The sequence below is a fragment of the Lepidochelys olivacea genome (assembly GCF_965140295.1).
Source record: "Lepidochelys olivacea isolate rLepOli2 genome assembly, chromosome: 13".
NCBI lineage: Eukaryota > Metazoa > Chordata > Testudines > Cheloniidae > Lepidochelys > Lepidochelys olivacea.
Genome location: NC_140423.1, coordinates 36,673,700 through 36,690,373, shown reverse-complemented (window position 1 = coordinate 36,690,373; position 16,674 = coordinate 36,673,700). Strand labels below are relative to the sequence as shown.

The window sequence follows — 16,674 nt, the reverse complement described above, 5'->3', positions numbered from 1 at the left end:
AGATCCCAGTTTCCCCAGAATTCAGATTGGAGATTTTAATTCAGCCCCTTAACATGGAGGGACAGCAGTGTCTCCAAGGTTGCACTGAGACATGGAGTTGAGTGGGGATTGTTGAGACAAACTAGCTGCCATGTTTCAATATTAAACTTGTTCTGTCCTCCCCAAAGAGACACAGATCTGAGGTTTTCACGCAGCCCATCACGGAGAGAGGGGCTGCAAGGGTGTTTCAATCTGGAATTGGGGAGTTTCAAAACCAAGCAAATATTTTGACACGTTCCAGAAATCAGGATGTTGAGTTCTGGCTGATCTGCTGACATAAAGTAGCCAGAAAACACTTAAATCAATTCAAACACTTAATTTCCATTACTAGAGTGGAGCAGTCAGAATATACCAGTGAGACTGGCCCATGGTCCTAGAAACCAAACTGGGCTAAGATATTCATGAGGGACTAGTGATTTGGGGATCCCAACTTCAAATACCTTAAAAGTGCTTGATTTCCAGAGGTGAGGTCCCCAGAACTTTCAGAAAATCCAGTATCTATCTATCTATCTATCTATCCAACAGCAATGGTACATTATTATTATACCAGATGATGGAACCTGACCTGGTCATTCCTGTGGAAATATCCACTCTTTTAAAATTAAGGAAAAAATCTAAATATTAACTCATCATCTTACAGACATTCTCATTGTATGTCTTTGGAAGGTCCTGGCTGAGGGAATGTCAGCCATGGCTGGGAAGAAGAATGATTGGTGAGAGAAACCATATTGAACACAGTCTGTACCTTGCTAGATTAAGTTTTAGACTTTTGGATGCATGTTTTCACTTTTATTTCCTGGTAACCCTTTCTAACTTTACCTCTTCTTCTTGAATTCACTTAAAATCCCATCTTTTTTTTTAATGAACTTGTTTCACTGTTTCTATAAGCCAATTCCGTGCTATGCTTAAATAGAAGGGTGCATTTACCCCAGTTATGTTAATAAGCTGTGATGTGCTTTTGTGTCTTTAGTGAAACAAATACACCTTATTATTTCTTCAAATGGCCCAGGAGAGGGCTGGGAACTTCAGGGCACATGGTTTTGGGAAAATTCAGGCCTGGGGTCACCTTGCTGGGTGTAACCATGGCTGGTGGAAGCCGGAGTGGGGCTGTAGACAGGCTGCAGGATCAGAGCTGCTGAACCAGGGCTGTCTAAGCACAGACACTCATGTTGTGACCTGCATACTGGTCGGCTGGTTGTGAGCATCCCAGGCTGGGAGCTACAGCAGCAAAGCATTGTGAGGCACCTAGGTGGCAGGGTAAGTAGTGACACAACCCCTCATTGGTCCATATTGCTCCCCCCCCATACCTCACAACTGGAAGTAAATTACATTATCCCATTTTTTTAGATTGAGGAGAAACTGCGTCACAGAGATTTCAAAGTCTCACAGTGTCCGGGGCCCATATTCCAGCCCCTCTCCCCATGTGTATTATCTCAAAGTTTAGTCCAGCTGATGTTGATGGCTCTCTCTCCCTTCTTTCCTGGAAGGCAACAAGGTATGATGCTGGCCAACCAGAGCTCCGTGAGAGAATTTGTCCTGCTGGGGTTCCCTCACCAGCATCACCTGGGCTTCCTGCTCTTCCTGGTGCACCTGATGATTTACCCCCTGGTGCCTGCTGGGAATGTGGTGATCATCGCCATCACCTGGGCTGACCACCGCCTCCGCACCCCCATGAACTTCTTCCCCAGGAGCTTCTCCTTCCTTGAGATCTGCTTCACCAGCATCATCGTCCCCAAGATGCTAGTCAATTTTCTCTCAGAGGACAAGACCATCTCCTTTGCCGGCTGCATCACCCAGGCCTTCTTCTACCTCTCCCTGGGAGTCTCTGAGTTCCTCCTCTTGGCAGCCATGTCTGTGGACTGCTACGTGGCCATCTACTACCCGCTGCACTACATGGCCATCATGAGCGGCAGGGTCTGCACCCTCATGGTACTTTCTTCCTGGTTTGGTGGCTTCTTCTTCATCATTGGCCTCATCGTGATGATCTCCTGGCTCTCCTTCTGTGGCTCCAAAATCCTCAACCATTTCTTCTGTGACCTGGGGCCCCTTGTCAGCCTCTCCTGTACCAACACACACCTGGTGGAGTCGATGGACTTTCTGGTAGCACCTGTTGTCCTGCTGGGGTCTCTTGCCATCACCGCGGTCCCCTATTCCTACATTGTCGCTACCATCATCTGTATCCCCTCAGCCAAAGAGTGATGTAAGGCCTTCTCCACCTGCTCCTCACACATTATCGTCCTGAGCGTCTTCTAAGGCAGCTGCATCTTCATGTATGTCCGTCCGAAGCAGCTTGATGGACTGGACATCACCAAAGGGGTGGCCATCCTCAACACGGTCATCACTCCCGTGCTCAACCCCTTCATCTACTCGCTGATGAACAAGCAGGTCATACAGGTCTTGAAGGACAGTCTGTGCTGGAAAAAATAGAGACTGCTCCATATGGGGAAAATAATGATTCTGGAGGGTTGGAAGGGGGTTTAATTAATACATTAAAATGTACTCAAAGTCTTTGGGATTCATGGGAGATTAGGGAGGTGCTTAATTAATAAACTGAAATGTGCTCCAGACTTTGGTATGCACTGGATTACAGGGAGCACTTAATTAATACACAGAAGTTCACCCGGAACTTCTGGATGTGCCTGAGAGTAGTTGTGGCTTCCAATTCCCAGCCAAGTTAGAAAATATTGGAGGAACAGTTCTACAGGAGGTGCCCACTAACACATCTTGAATTCTTCTGAAGGATTAGCAGTGCTTCCCTTTTCTATAATGTAGCCTGCTCTCTGGTCCTTGCCTTGCACCTGGTCAGCTCTGCTCCACTGGTCACTGGTGCAGAATTAGATAGACCCCACCAAGAAGTCCTCAACACCTGCACCCCAACCCTGCATCTTCATTTGAGATGGCCTAGGTGACCACCAGGGATAGCATAGCTCTGGTCCTGGTGGACAACCACCACATCATTGAATTGGCACTAATGGGTGAAGGAAAAACAACTCACTACTGTAATGGAATATGTGTAATCTTTAACCTTGCTTTTTATCCTGATTTTGCTAATATAGACCAGGTGTCCAGATCATAAGAACAGCCATACTGGGTTAGACCACAGGTCCATCTAGCCCAATATCCTGTCTTCCGATAGTGGCCAATGCCAGGTGCTTCATAGGGAATGAACAGAACAGGTAATCATCAAGTGAAAAGATCTCTAAACTAATGCAAGTGTTTACAAAAGTATGTTATAAAGAAAACTGGGTGATTGATGAGGGATATTTATTATTGCAGGTGGGTTCTGTCATGGAGGAAATAATGATCCACTGAAAGATGTTTTAACTCATTGAAAACCGTGGGTTGTCACAGCTGTTTGTAATTATGACCGGGTTAGCGATTCCTTTTCACTCACTGGTCAGCTAAACTGAGAACCATAAAAGAAATTCCATCAGCAATTAGAAAAACAGAACACAGGGTAAAATTAAACACGGGAAAAGGTTTTTCCCTCCAAAAAGGAGTTTCTTCATCTCATGCTGTATAAAAGACAGAGGGCCTGAAAATTGGGCTGGGTAGTGCGAAATGATGGCATCCCACTAGTTACAGAGGCGAGAGAGACACCAACAGGCCCAACGCTCTTTTCTGTATAGCACTGTGCTAATCTCTGATTGATAATCTTTGATTAAATACTTTAATTTGAGCCTATTTGACAATAACGAATCATTATTAAATTGAAACATGCAAAATGTGGCCATCCTAGAAAGGCTCCCTTATGCTATTATAAATGATGAGAAGTATAATTTTCATGTTATGAATGGCTCATTGTTTTCAAATTGTCAAAGTCATACTCTATTGTGTTTCTTTGCCTGTTGACCTTACATTTGGGCCATTAGCATTTAGAGAGTACCGTATTATTTGTGTGGAATAAATACACATAGAAGTGTTAAAGAAAGCCTTCAGAGAAGTGTCACACAATTTCATGTAACATATCTTCCATTAAGTGTTTTTTTTTGGTCTATTCATTAAAATTAGTTTAGATTAGGGTTGTTTTATCATTATTCCACATCCCTAGGTATCTATTCAGTCAGGGGTTCCTCAGTCCCAGAACCATTGGTCCCAGATCACAAAGGGGACAATATCACTATGGTTCTGGAGAAACCACAGCTGGAATATTATGCATAGGTGTGGGAAGTACAGGTGTGGGGGGTGCTGCAGCACCCCCAGGTTTTATGTGGGGTCCCGGCTGTCGGCGAGGCATGTGGGGTCCCAGCTGCTGGCCATGCCCCAGGGGTTCCACTCCGGGGCCTGCACACGGGGTCGTGGCTGCTGACCCCACTCCCTGCTGCGCCCGCAGGGTCCCCATATGCTGACCTACACACTCTCTGTGTGTCTCTCTCTCTCTAGTCCATTCTCTCTACTTATTCAATTCAAAGTGGAACATCTAGTAGCTCGCAGAAGCTACTAGATCACACACCCTGGTTCTCATGGGTGACTTTAATTTTCCTGATATCTGCTGGGAGAGCAGTACAGCGGTGCATAGACAATCCAGGAAGTTTTTGGAAAGCATAGGGAACAATTTCCTGGTGCAAGTGCTAGAGGAGCCAACTAGGGGGGGAGCTTTTCTTGAACTGCTGCTCACAAACCGGGAAGAATTAGTGGGGGAAGCAAAAGTGGATGGGAATCTGGGAGGCAGTGACCATGAGTTGGTTGAGTTCAGGATCCTGACACAGCGAAGAACGGTAAGCAGCAGGATACGGACCCTGGACTTCAGTGTCTGCACTTGGGACGGAAGAACCCAATGCACAGCTACAGACTAGGGACCGAATGGCTAGGCAGCAGTTCTGCGGAAAAGGACCTAGGGGTGACAGTGGACGAGAAGCTGGATATGAGTCAGCAGTGTGCCCTTGTTGCCAAGAAGGCCAATGGCATTTTGGGACGTATAAGTAGGGGCATAGCGAGCAGATCGAGGGACGTGATCATCCCCCTCTATTTGACGTTGGTGAGGCCTCATCTGGAGTACTGTGTCCAGTTTTGGGCCCCACACTACAAGAAGGATGTGGATAAATTGGAGAGAGTCCAGCGAAGGGCAATAAAAATGATTAGGGGTCTGGAACACATGACTTATGAGGAGAGGCTGAGGGAACTGGGATTGTTTAGTCTGCAGAAGAGAAGAATGAGGGGGGATTTAATAGCTGCTTTCAACTACCTGAGAGGTGGTTCCAGAAAGGATGGTTCTAGACTATTCTCAGTGGTAGAAGAGAACAGGACAAGGAGTAATGGTCTCAAGTTGCAGTAGGGGAGATTTAGGTTGGATATTAGGAAAAACTTTTTCACTAGGAGGGTGGTGAAATACTGGAATGCGTTACCTAGGGAGGTGGTAGAATCTCCTTCCTTAGAAGTTTTTAAGGTCAGGCTTGACAAAGCCCTGGCTGGGATGATTTAATGGGGGATTGGTCCTGCTTTAAGCAGGGGGTTGGACTAGATGACCTCCTGAGGTCCCTTCCAACCCTGATATTCTATGATTCTATGATCTTCAAGAGCAGAGATTGATGGAGGTGTATAATAGTATATCTCACAGTCTGGCGGTAAGGCACTCAGCTGTGAGGTGGCCAGTCCTTGCTGCTGCCAATAATGCAAAGTACATGTCCTGTTCATGACTTCAGCATTAGAATAAGTCCCAAAAAGAAAAATCACTTCAAAATGAAAGCTTCAAATGTGCCATTTTGATAATATCTGAACATACTGTTTATCAAAATACTTCATTACATTTTTTTCCAAAGTAAAATTTTATGGAAATCGACATTTTCCCATGGAAAGTTCAGATTTCCATTAAACACCATGTTCCGGGAGGAAAGAACATTCCTTCCAAAAACTGTTGACCAGCACTAATTATTATTTTAAACTATCCTAAGATGATTCCCACCAAATTAGTTTAATTTAGCATCATCAGTTTTGTTTATTATGGGAGTAGTGAACAATGTATACATACAAGAGACTATCAGCATTTCAATTTTGTTCTGTATTTAATAATAACACCTCTTGGAATGGTTTCAGAGTAACAGCCGTGTTAGTCTGTATTCGCAAAAAGAAAAGGAGTACTTGTGGCACCTTAGAGACTAACCAATTTATTTGAGCATAAGCTTTCGTGAGCTACAGCTCACTTCATCGGATGCATACCGTGGAAACTGCAGCAGACTTTATATATACACAGAGAATATGAAACAATACCTCCTCCCACCCCACTGTCCTGCTGGTAATAGCTTATCTAAAGTGATCATCAGGTGGGCCATTTCCAGCACAAATCCAGGTTTTCTCACCCTCCACCCCCCACACAAATTCACTCTCCTGCTGGTGATAGCATGGGTACCCGCATGGCCCCACAGTATGCCAACATTTTTATGTCTGATTTAGAACAACGCTTCCTCAGCTCTCGTCCCCTAAAGCCCCTACTCTACTTGCGCTATATTGATGACATCTTCATCATCTGGACCCATGGAAAAGAAGCCCTTGAGGAATTCCACCATGATTTCAACAATTTCCATCCCACCACCAACCTCAGCCTGGTCCAGTCCACACAAGAGATCCACTTCCTGGACACTACAGTGCTAATAAACAATGGTCACATAAACACCACCCTATACCGGAAACCTACTGACCGCTATTCCTACCTGCATGCCTCCAGCTTTCACCCGGACCACACCACACGATCCATCGTCTACAGCCAAGCTCTGCGATACAACCGCATTTGCTCCAACCCCTCAGACAGAGACAAACACCTACAGGATCTCTGTCAAGCTTTCTTACAACTACAATACCCACCTGCAGAAGTAAAGAAACAGATTGATAGAGCCAGAAGAGTTCCCAGAAGTTACCTACTACAGGACAGGCCTAACAAAGAAAATAACAGAACGCCACTAGCCGTCACCTTCAGCCCCCAACTAAAACCCCTCCAACGCATTATTAAGGATCTACAACCTATCCTAAAGGATGACCCAGCACTCTCACAAATCTTGGGAGACAGGCCAGTCCTTGCCTACAGACAGCCCCGCAACCTGAAGCAAATACTCACCAACAACCACATACCACACAACAGAACCACTAACCCAGGAACTTATCCTTGCAACAAAGCCTGTTGCCAACTGTGTCCACATATCTATTCAGGAGACACCATCACAGGGCCTAATAACATCAGCCACACTATCAGAGGCTCGTTCACCTGCACATCCACCAATGTGATATATGCCTTCATGTGACAACAATGCCCCTCTGCCATGTACATTGGTCAAACTGGACAGTCTCTACGTAAAAGAATAAATGGACACAAATCAGATGTCAAGAATTATAACATTCATAAACCAGTCGGAGAACACTTCAATCTCTCTGGTCACGCAATCACAGACATGAAGGTCGCTATCTTAAAACAAAAAAACTTCAAATCCAGACTCCAGCGAGAAACTGCTGAATTGGAATTCATTTGCAAATTGGATACTATTAATTTAGGCTTAAATAGAGACTGGGAGTGGCTAAGTCATTATGCAAGGTAGCCTGTGTCCTCTTGTTTTTTTCCTACCCCCCCCCCCCAGATGTTCTGGTTTAACTTGGATTTAAACTTGGAGAGTGGTCAGTTTGGATGAGCTATTACCAGCAGGAGAGTGAGTTTGTGTGTGTATGGGGGTGGGGGGGATGTGAGAAAACCTGGATTTGTGCAGAAAATAGCCCAACTTGATTGTCATGCACATTGTGTAAAGAGTTGTCACTTTGGATGGGCTATCACCAGCAGGAGAGTGAATTTGTGTGTGGGGGGGTGGAGGGTGAGAAAACCTGGATTTGTGCTGGAAATGGCCCACCTGGTGATCACTTTAGATAAGCTATTACCAGCAGGACAGTGGGGTGGGAGGAGGTATTGTTTCATATTCTCTGTGTATATATAAAGTCTGCTGCAGTTTCCACGGTATGCATCCGATGAAGTGAGCTGTAGCTCACGAAAGCTTATGCTCAAATAAATTGGTTAGTCTCTAAGGTGCCACAAGTACTCCTTTTCTTTTTACCTCTTGGAATGGATTCCACGTACTCCTCCCTTGTTGGGACACCTACTGTATCTTTGGAGATTACCACCAAACTTTGGTGATTCAGCTGATCAAATTTAGGTTCCATCTTGATTCCCCTCAACCTGGTACCACCACCAAATGGAATTAGCCAAATGGTCATCGAGAAGGGACTCAGGAGGTGATGCTGCCGGGCACAAGATGTTCTGTTGATTCCAGTTGCACTGAGCAGCTCAAAGAGAGGGAGCTGATACAATAAGCCACCCTTCCCCACCCCCACCCTCTGCTGCCCCATGGTGCCCATTATACAGTATAGCCGCCCCTTCCCCACCCTCACCCTCTGCTGCTCCTAGTGCTCATTATACAGTATAGCCGCCCTTTCCCCACCCCCACCCTCTGCTGTCCCCTGGTGCCCATTATACAGTATAGCTGCCCCTTCCCCGCCCCCACCCTCTGCTGCCCCCTAGTGCCCATTATACAGTATAGCCGCCCCTTCCCCACCCCACCCTCTGCTGCCCCCTAGTGCCCATTATACAGTACAGCCGCCCCTTCCCCGCCCCCACCCTCTGCTGCTCCTAGTGCCCATTATACAGTATAGCCGCCCCCTTCCCACTCCTCATCCCCTAGTGCCCATTACACAGCATAACAACCTTTTCCACATCCTTTCTCCTCTGCTGCCATCTGGTAGGCATTATATGGTCATTTTGTCATCAGTTGCCTTTTTGCCATCCAGTGGCTATTACAGTGAATAGATTCATATATTCCAGGCCAGCAGGGACCATTGTGATCATCTAGTCTGGTCTCCTGTATCACACAGGCCATAGAATTTCCCCAACATAATTCTTATAGTAGATATTCTACAAAAACATCCAAACTTGAGTTGTCAGTGATGGAGAATCCACCACAAAGTTGGTAAATTGTTCCAATGGTTAATTTCTCTCACTGTTAAAAATATATTCCAGCCATTGGTTCATGTTAGACCTTTCTCTGCTAGACTGAAGAGCCCATTATTACATATTTGTTCCCCATGTAGATACTTATAGAATGTGATCAAGTCATCCCTTAATCGTCTCTTTGTTAAGTTAAATAGATTAAGCTCCTTAAGTCTAGCATTATGTCATGTTTTCTAATTTTTTTATTATAATGACGTGTCTCTGAGCCCTGTGCAGTTTATCATCATATTTCTTGAATACTGAGCACCAGAACTGGACACAGGATTCCAGTAGTAGGTTGCACCAGTGCCAAATTTAGAGATAAAATAACTTCTTTGCTCCTACTCGAGATTTCCCTGTTTATTCATCCCAGGATCGCTATAGCTCTTTTGGCCACAGCATGCTACTGGGAGCTAAAGTCCAGTTGATTATCCACCATGACCCCCAAAATCTTTTTCAGAATCACTGCTTCTCAGGATAGAATCCCCCATCCTGTAAGTATGGCCTGCATTCTTTGTTCCTAGATGGATACATTTGCTTTTAGCCACATTAAAACATATATCGTTTGCTTGTGTTCACTTTACCAAGCAATCCAGTTTGATCTGAATCAGTGACCTGTTCTCTTCATTATTTACCACTCCCCGAATTTTTGGATCATCTGCAAACTTTATTAGTGATGATTTTAAGTTTTCTTCCAGGTTATTGATAGTTAAATAGTGTAAGGCCAAGACCCTATCCCTGCAGAACCACTGCAGAAACAAACCCACACAACGGTAATTCCCCATTTACAATTACAATTTGAGACTTATCCATTGACAGTTTTTAATCCATTCAATATATGCCATGTTAATTTTATATCATTCTAGTTTCTTAATCAAAATGTTGTGCGACAACAGTCAAATGCCTTACAGAAATCTATGTATATTACATCAACACTATTGCCTTTATCAACCAAATTTGTAATCTTATTAAAAAAGAGATATTAAGTTAGTTTGACAGGATCTATTTTCCATAAGACATGTTGATTGGCATTAATTACAATAGCCTCGGTTAATTCTTTATTAATCCAGTCCCATATCAGTCACTTCGTTGTCTTCCCCAGGATCAATCTCAGGCCAACAGGCCTACAATTACTGAAGTCCCATTTACCCTTTTTAAAAATCTGCAGGATGTTAGCTTTCTTCCAGACCTTTGGAATTTCCCCAGTGCTCCAAGACTTATTGAAAATTACCCAGCTCTTTTAAAATTTTTGGATTCAAGTTATCAGGACCTGCTGGTATACAAATGTCTAACTTTAGTAGTGTCTCTTTAACATCCTCCAGAGATACTAGCGGAATGGAAAGAGCTGTATAATCCCATATGATGAGACCATATCATCAGCTTTTTCCCAAATACAGAACAGAAATATTTATTGAACGTCTGCCTTTTCTGCATAATTATTGATAATTCTACCATTTCCATCCAGTAATGAACACATATCATTGTCAGAATTATTTTTGTTCCTGACATATTCAAAAAATCCTTCTTATTGTTCTTATCTCTGCTGGCCAGAGATTTCTTCTCGTGTCCATTTGCTTCCCTTATCACTTTTCTACAATTCCTAACTTCTGAATAAAAACCTATTTTTAATCCTTACCTTCTGTTTGCAAGTTCAGTATATTTTGTGCAGTAGAAGGCATAGGAGTTCAAAGAATAAGTTCTGGGTGGCATAATCATGGAAGGTGGAAGAACTGTCTAGTATATAAGTCATTGGTCATGAGCACTGGGGATCTGATTACAATTACTGGCTCAACCACAGTTTTTCTGTGGCAACTGTTCTGCTGTAAATTGGGATAGTAAATTTGAAATACTTCCCTACCTCAGTAACCAACCGTCCTTTTGACCTAGATTAAGGAAAGTTGGGTTGGTAGCCAGGAGGTGACAGAGAGGTGCAAATAAGTCTGTGATTTTCATAGCATATATTATTGAGCAATGCCTCATAACTCCCTTAGAATCATTTGAGAATTCCAGACTAAACTCTTATTTTACTTTATATTCTCACTTTGGTTGAGTGCAGGGAATTAGCTAAAATATGCTTTCCCATGATCAGTAAGTAAAACACAGTTCAGTTTTATTCTGAATGTAAAGATCCTAGTATTGAAGGATATTACACTATAAAATCTTTGCTCCTCCTCACATGTTATAAGCTCACACTACCAAAGACCTACCGAGAAATAAGCACTGCCCAGAACCTGAGTATTAAACAGTGCATCAGCTCTGCTCATCACCTTTCAGTCTTAAAAAAAATCAGTTGGGAATTCTTGTAAAATCTGCACATTTACAGACAATTTTTCTCAGTGCCTCCATCACCTTTTTGTTCCTCAGGCTGTATATGAAGGGATTGGTCATAGGGGTCAGGATTGTGTAGAAGACAGAGAACACTTTGTTGAGGTCTCTCAGCGTGTTGGTTTTGGGCAGCAGATACACAATCATTAGGGTCCCGTAGAACACTGTCACAACAATGAGATGCGAGGAGCAGGTGGAAAATGTCTTTTGCCTGCCGGTGGTGGAAGGGATGGTCAGGATAGTGGAGATGATACAAACGTAGGACACCACTGTTAATGCGAATGGAGGCAGGGTGAATAGAACAACCAGGATTGTAATGACAAGCTCTATCAGGTAGGTGTCAGTACAGCAGAGATTGATTATTTGTGTGGATTCACAGAAGAAATGATCAATTTCATTGGGGCCACAAAAATGTAGTTGTAACATAAGGCATGTTATGATTGCAATAGCCAGACATCCATTTATCCATGACCCAGCTGCTAGCTGGCAGCAGAATCTGCCATTCATAAGTGTTGCATAGTGCAGAGGTTTGCATATCGCTAGATACCGATCGTAAGACATCACTGCTAGGAGGTAGCACTCGGTAGCTGCAAAGAAACTGGCAAAATAAAATTGTGCAATACAGCCACTGACAGAGATGGTCAGGGGACCAGCCAGCATCCTGGGCAGGATGGTGGAGGCGTAGCAGATTTCCAAGCAGGACAAGTTCCCCAGGAAGAAGTACATGGGGGTGTGAAGGTGCTGATCAGCCACAACTAGCACCACGATGAGGATGTTCCCTGCCATAGTCACAATGTATATTATGAGGAACAGCAGGAAGAGAAGGATCTGCAGTTGTGGAATATTCCCAAACCCGAGGAAGATGAACTGTGTGACAGCTGTTTCATTTCCCCATTCTCTGTTACCCATGGCATGTGTCTAGGGGAAAAAGAAAGAAGACAGAAATAGCTCTTGAATTTGATCAGACAAAACAGATTTACATTTTACTCCATCCTATTGTGCCATACAGGTGGGACACTGAAGTTGATGGTTCAATAATAGAGATTGCATTTTGACTCAATTTACAAAAAGAGTATTGATAGGCTTTCCTCAGCAGGTTTAACAACCTGTCATCCTCTCTCAGCTCAGACAAGGGACTCATTACGATGGTCAAGGGTCTGAGTACTGGACGGCTATCTAGACTCACAGACAGAATTTGGTTTGTGTAGCCTCATATTTCATCTCCTGACATACTAAACCAGGACAAATTTTGTCCAAATGTGGGAGATCATTTCTGAGAAGTGTTTGAAACCACAAGTCTAGGCTTGGTGGTCAGATTAGGTGAGGCTATATCTTACTGTCCTTCAGATCTATGAATCTATCAGTTTATCTCTATGGTTATTTCACATTATTACCAAGTTCTAAAATACAAATATCTCCCAGTGGACAATGTATTAGTATTATGACAATGCTAATAATGGTTGAAAACACTTTTCATTGTGTGAGTTGGAAAAGCTGAAAATGTGATTAAATTCTACACAGTCCACAGCTGACAATCCACTCTCTAACATAAATATATCACATATTCAGGCTGTGATTTTCATAGCACGCTAAGCAAATTAGATACCCAACAAGTTGGCCACCATAGTCCTAGAGATGGCTGGGAATTTTTCAGTGAAATGTGTTGTTGTTGAAATCAAAACTTCCCATCAAAATGTACCAGCTTCAACTTTCAAGTACATAAAAGGTTGTTACAAGAAGGAGGAAGAAAAATTGTTCTTCTTATCCTCTGAGGATAGGACAAGAAGCAATGGGCTTACATTGCAGCAAGGGAGGTTTAGGCTGAACATTAGGGAAAACTTCCTAACTGTTAGGGTGGTTATGTACTGGAATAAATTTCCCAGGGAGGTTGTGGAATCTCTATCATTGGAAACTTTTAAGATAAGGTTAGACAAACATGTCAGGGATGGTCTAGATAATACTTAGTCCTGCCATGAGTGCAGGGGACTGGACTAGATGACCTCTCGAGATGCCTTCCAGTCCTATGATCCTACCCAAAATGATTTATTTTTACTGATTGTTTTGGCCCTGCCAATGAACCAGAAAATCAGTTATTTGCTTAGCTCTAGTCTCCCGTTGTTAAAGGCTGCTATAAACACTGCCTGGTGTTGCTATGGGATGATGGTATGGCTCAGGGGTGCTCTGTGCCTCAGACCATGCTCTTCTCTCCAAGTGACAGGCCTACACTGGAACTCCTCTCAAAGTGGAACCCTGTGGGCCATCCAATTTTAGACTAGGTCACCAGGCTACAGCACCCCTTGTTTCACCAGCGGGTGTTTACCTCCAGTGGCCCTAGCTGGATTTGGCACTGCTATGGAATCCTCTCTGGGAACTTGCGATCAACGTGAAGTTGTATTGACTCAGGCTACTATGACTGATTGGTTCATAGAAATGTGACAAAGAGGGAAAAGCGATACAAGCAATAAAAGCCTAGGTGCATATTGTTTTAAGGAACAGTGTGAAAATCGGCAGAAGTAAAACAGAGTATATGGGCTATAGATTCAATACCACCATGTAAGAACACAACATAAGCCAGCCACCCATTACCAAATGTACTGAAGTTCAAGTACCTACTTTTGATCGTGCAGGATAATGATGAACTAAACAATGAACTTATAAGCAGAATGGGAAAGACATGGTCATGGACTAAATAGAGAGAAGTGAGTGGAGCAATCTGTGACAGGAGAATGCCTATCAAATTGAAAAACAAGATATACAAGACATTAATAAGTCCTACGCTTTTGTATGGCTCTGAATGATGGGGACTGAAGAAAAGACCGGGCAGATCTCAAATACAGCAGAAATGAAAATATTAAGATGGATGCTTGGAGTCACAAGGGTGGACCATGATCACAAGTGTGAAGGTGGTACCTATTATAGAAAAGCTGAGGGAATCCCACCTTAGATGGTTAATGAGTGTGAAGAGAAGATTGGAAGAATATGTGGGAAAAAATAGGGTGTCAAACTTACAAGTGGAGGGCAAGAGATGGGTTGGAAGACCCAAAACTAGATGGATGAATGTCATAGAAAAGGATCTGATTAGATGAGTTTCCAAGGAACTGGTTCAAGGGAGATTGGAATGGAGAAGAAGAACTCAAAGAGCCCAGCCCATTTAGATGGAATTAAGGCTAGAAGAAGATGCATATTGTCTTAATTAAATGTAGTCTTTCCTTGACAGTTTAAGCATGTTTCACTTAACCCAGAAACACCTTCAAGCACTGGGGCTAGATGAGACAGGTTGCCCCCTGCAACCACAGCCTCTCAGCCAGTCTGACACGCCAGCCAATGCCTCGCTACCCCCTTATTCACAGATGCATAGATTCTAAGGTGAAAAGGGACCATTGTGATCATCTGTCCTGCTGTATAACACAGGCCTTGGGACTTCCCTGAATCAGTTCATGTTTGAACTAGAGGAGACCTTTTAAAGAAACATCCAATCCTGATTTAAAAGTTGTCAGTGATGGAGAAGCCACCCCAGCCCTAGGTCAGCTGTACCAATAGATAATTACCTTTGCATAATTGCATAAAAATGTATACCTTTTTCCAGCCTGAATTTGTCTAGCTTTCACTTTCAGTCATTGGATCTTGTAACACCTTGGTCTGTTAGATAATTTCTAGAGAAGATCTGCTAGATTGTCAGCTAAATTTCTGTTCCCCATGGAGGTCTGTAGCAGGCCGTGGACTCACCACTGCAACTCCTCCTGCTAGTTGTCTTGGGAATTAGCTCTTGTGCAGCCCGAACCGCCCTCTGCAGGTCTCACCTGCCTTAGGCCTCCATGTCCCTCCCAGACCCCAGTGCCCCTTACCCTGCGGTTCTGTGGGCCCACCCTCCCCACATGCTGGGTCTCCCCTCCTAGGGGAACCCAAACCCTCTAAACCTACCTTGCCTCAGTGGCTACTGCCAGTCGTCATCTAGTCCCCTCTCAATGGTGCAAACTGCTGTAATGGCCACTCATAATTGGCAAGGGGGTTGGACCAGTTGCCTCTGCCTATCCCCGGGCTGCCCCTCTGCAGCCCCAATACCTTCTTCGGCCTTAACCAAGGCCTCAGCCTGTGGAGTTGCCAGGCTGGAGCTCCCCAGCTCCTTTGCCCTTCCCCAGCAATGCTCAGCCTCAGGTACCCTTGCTCCTTCAGACAGCTAGGCTCTTCTCTCTCCAGAGAGACAGCGAGAGTCTGACCCTACTCCGCCCTCAGCCCTTTTATCAGGGCCACCTGTGGTCTGATTGGTGAAGCAGCCACAGCTGCAGCGACACCCAATTAGCCTACCTTTTTCAGGAGCAGGGCAACTGCCCTGCTACAAGGTCCTTATAGCTTGTGACCCTTTCACCTTCTCTGTTAAGCTAAATCAATTGAGCTTCTGCAGTCTCACACTCTATGAGCTTGTCTACACAACGGGGACTACAGAGGCACAGTTGTGGCACTGTAGCTATGCCGTGCTAACCCTGTACTGTAGCTGCAGCCTGCTGCAATGGGAAAGAGTTTTGCACCCCAGAGCAATGTATCGGGCCCCACACTACAAGAAGGATGTGGAAAAATTGGACAGAGTCCAGGGGAGGGCAACAAAAATTATTAGGGGACTGGAACACATGACTTATGAGGAGAGGCTGAGGGAACTGGGATTGTTTAGTCTGCAGAAGAGAAGATTGAGGGGGGATTTGATAGCTGCTTTCAACTACCTGAAAGGGGGTTCCAAAGAGGATGGTTCTAGACTGTTCTCAGTGGTAGCAGATGACAGAACAAGGAGTAATGGTCTCAAGTTGCAGTGGGGGAGATTTAGGTTGGATATTAGGAAAAACTTTTTCACTATGAGGGTGGTGAAACACTGGAATGGGTTCCCTAGGGAGGTGGTGGAATCTCCTTCCCTAGAAGTTTTTAAGGTCAGGCTTGACAAAGCCCTGGCTGGGATGATTTAGTCGGGGATCGGTCCTGCTTTGAGCAGGGGGTTGGACTAGATGACCTCCTGAGGTCCCTCCCAACCCTGGTATTCTATGATTCTATGATCTATGTCAATCTAAACTTTAAGTGTAAGGTAGGTCTAAGGCCAATTTTCTAATCCTTAATCATTCTCTTGGCTCCCTCCGAACCCGCTCCAATTTCTCGGCATCCTTCTTGAATTGTGGACACCAAAACTGGATGATTAGCAGTTGCAGCACTGTCAAATACAGATTATATTCTTCCTTCTCCCACTTGAGATTCTCCTGCTTATACAACTGAGGATCGGATCAACCCTTTGATCACAGGCTGTCTTTTTATCCACTACAAAGCTCCTGCCAGCAGATCCCCTCTAGATTTGGAGAATGGCTCCTTGCCCCTCC

The 16,674-nt window shown here is 44.3% G+C and overlaps 2 protein-coding genes across 2 annotated transcripts; one reads left to right on the top strand and one right to left on the bottom strand.

Annotated features, from left to right (window-relative positions):
• Positions 1-1,536: 1,536 nt before the first annotated feature.
• Positions 1,537-2,368, top strand: LOC311529770 (olfactory receptor 6M1-like; the record flags this gene model as incomplete). Its single annotated transcript, XM_084645971.1, has 1 exon — positions 1,537-2,368. The coding sequence occupies one exon, from the start codon at positions 1,537-1,539 to the stop codon at positions 2,236-2,238; it is 702 nt and encodes a 233-aa protein (XP_084502097.1). The 3' UTR covers positions 2,239-2,368.
• Positions 2,263-12,229, bottom strand: LOC311529909 (olfactory receptor 10A7-like; the record flags this gene model as incomplete). The annotated part of the gene is made up of 2 exons (XM_084646213.1): positions 2,263-2,453; positions 11,317-12,229. 2 exons carry the CDS (start codon positions 12,227-12,229, stop codon positions 2,263-2,265), a joined length of 1,104 nt encoding a protein of 367 aa, XP_084502339.1.
• Positions 12,230-16,674: the final 4,445 nt, after the last annotated feature.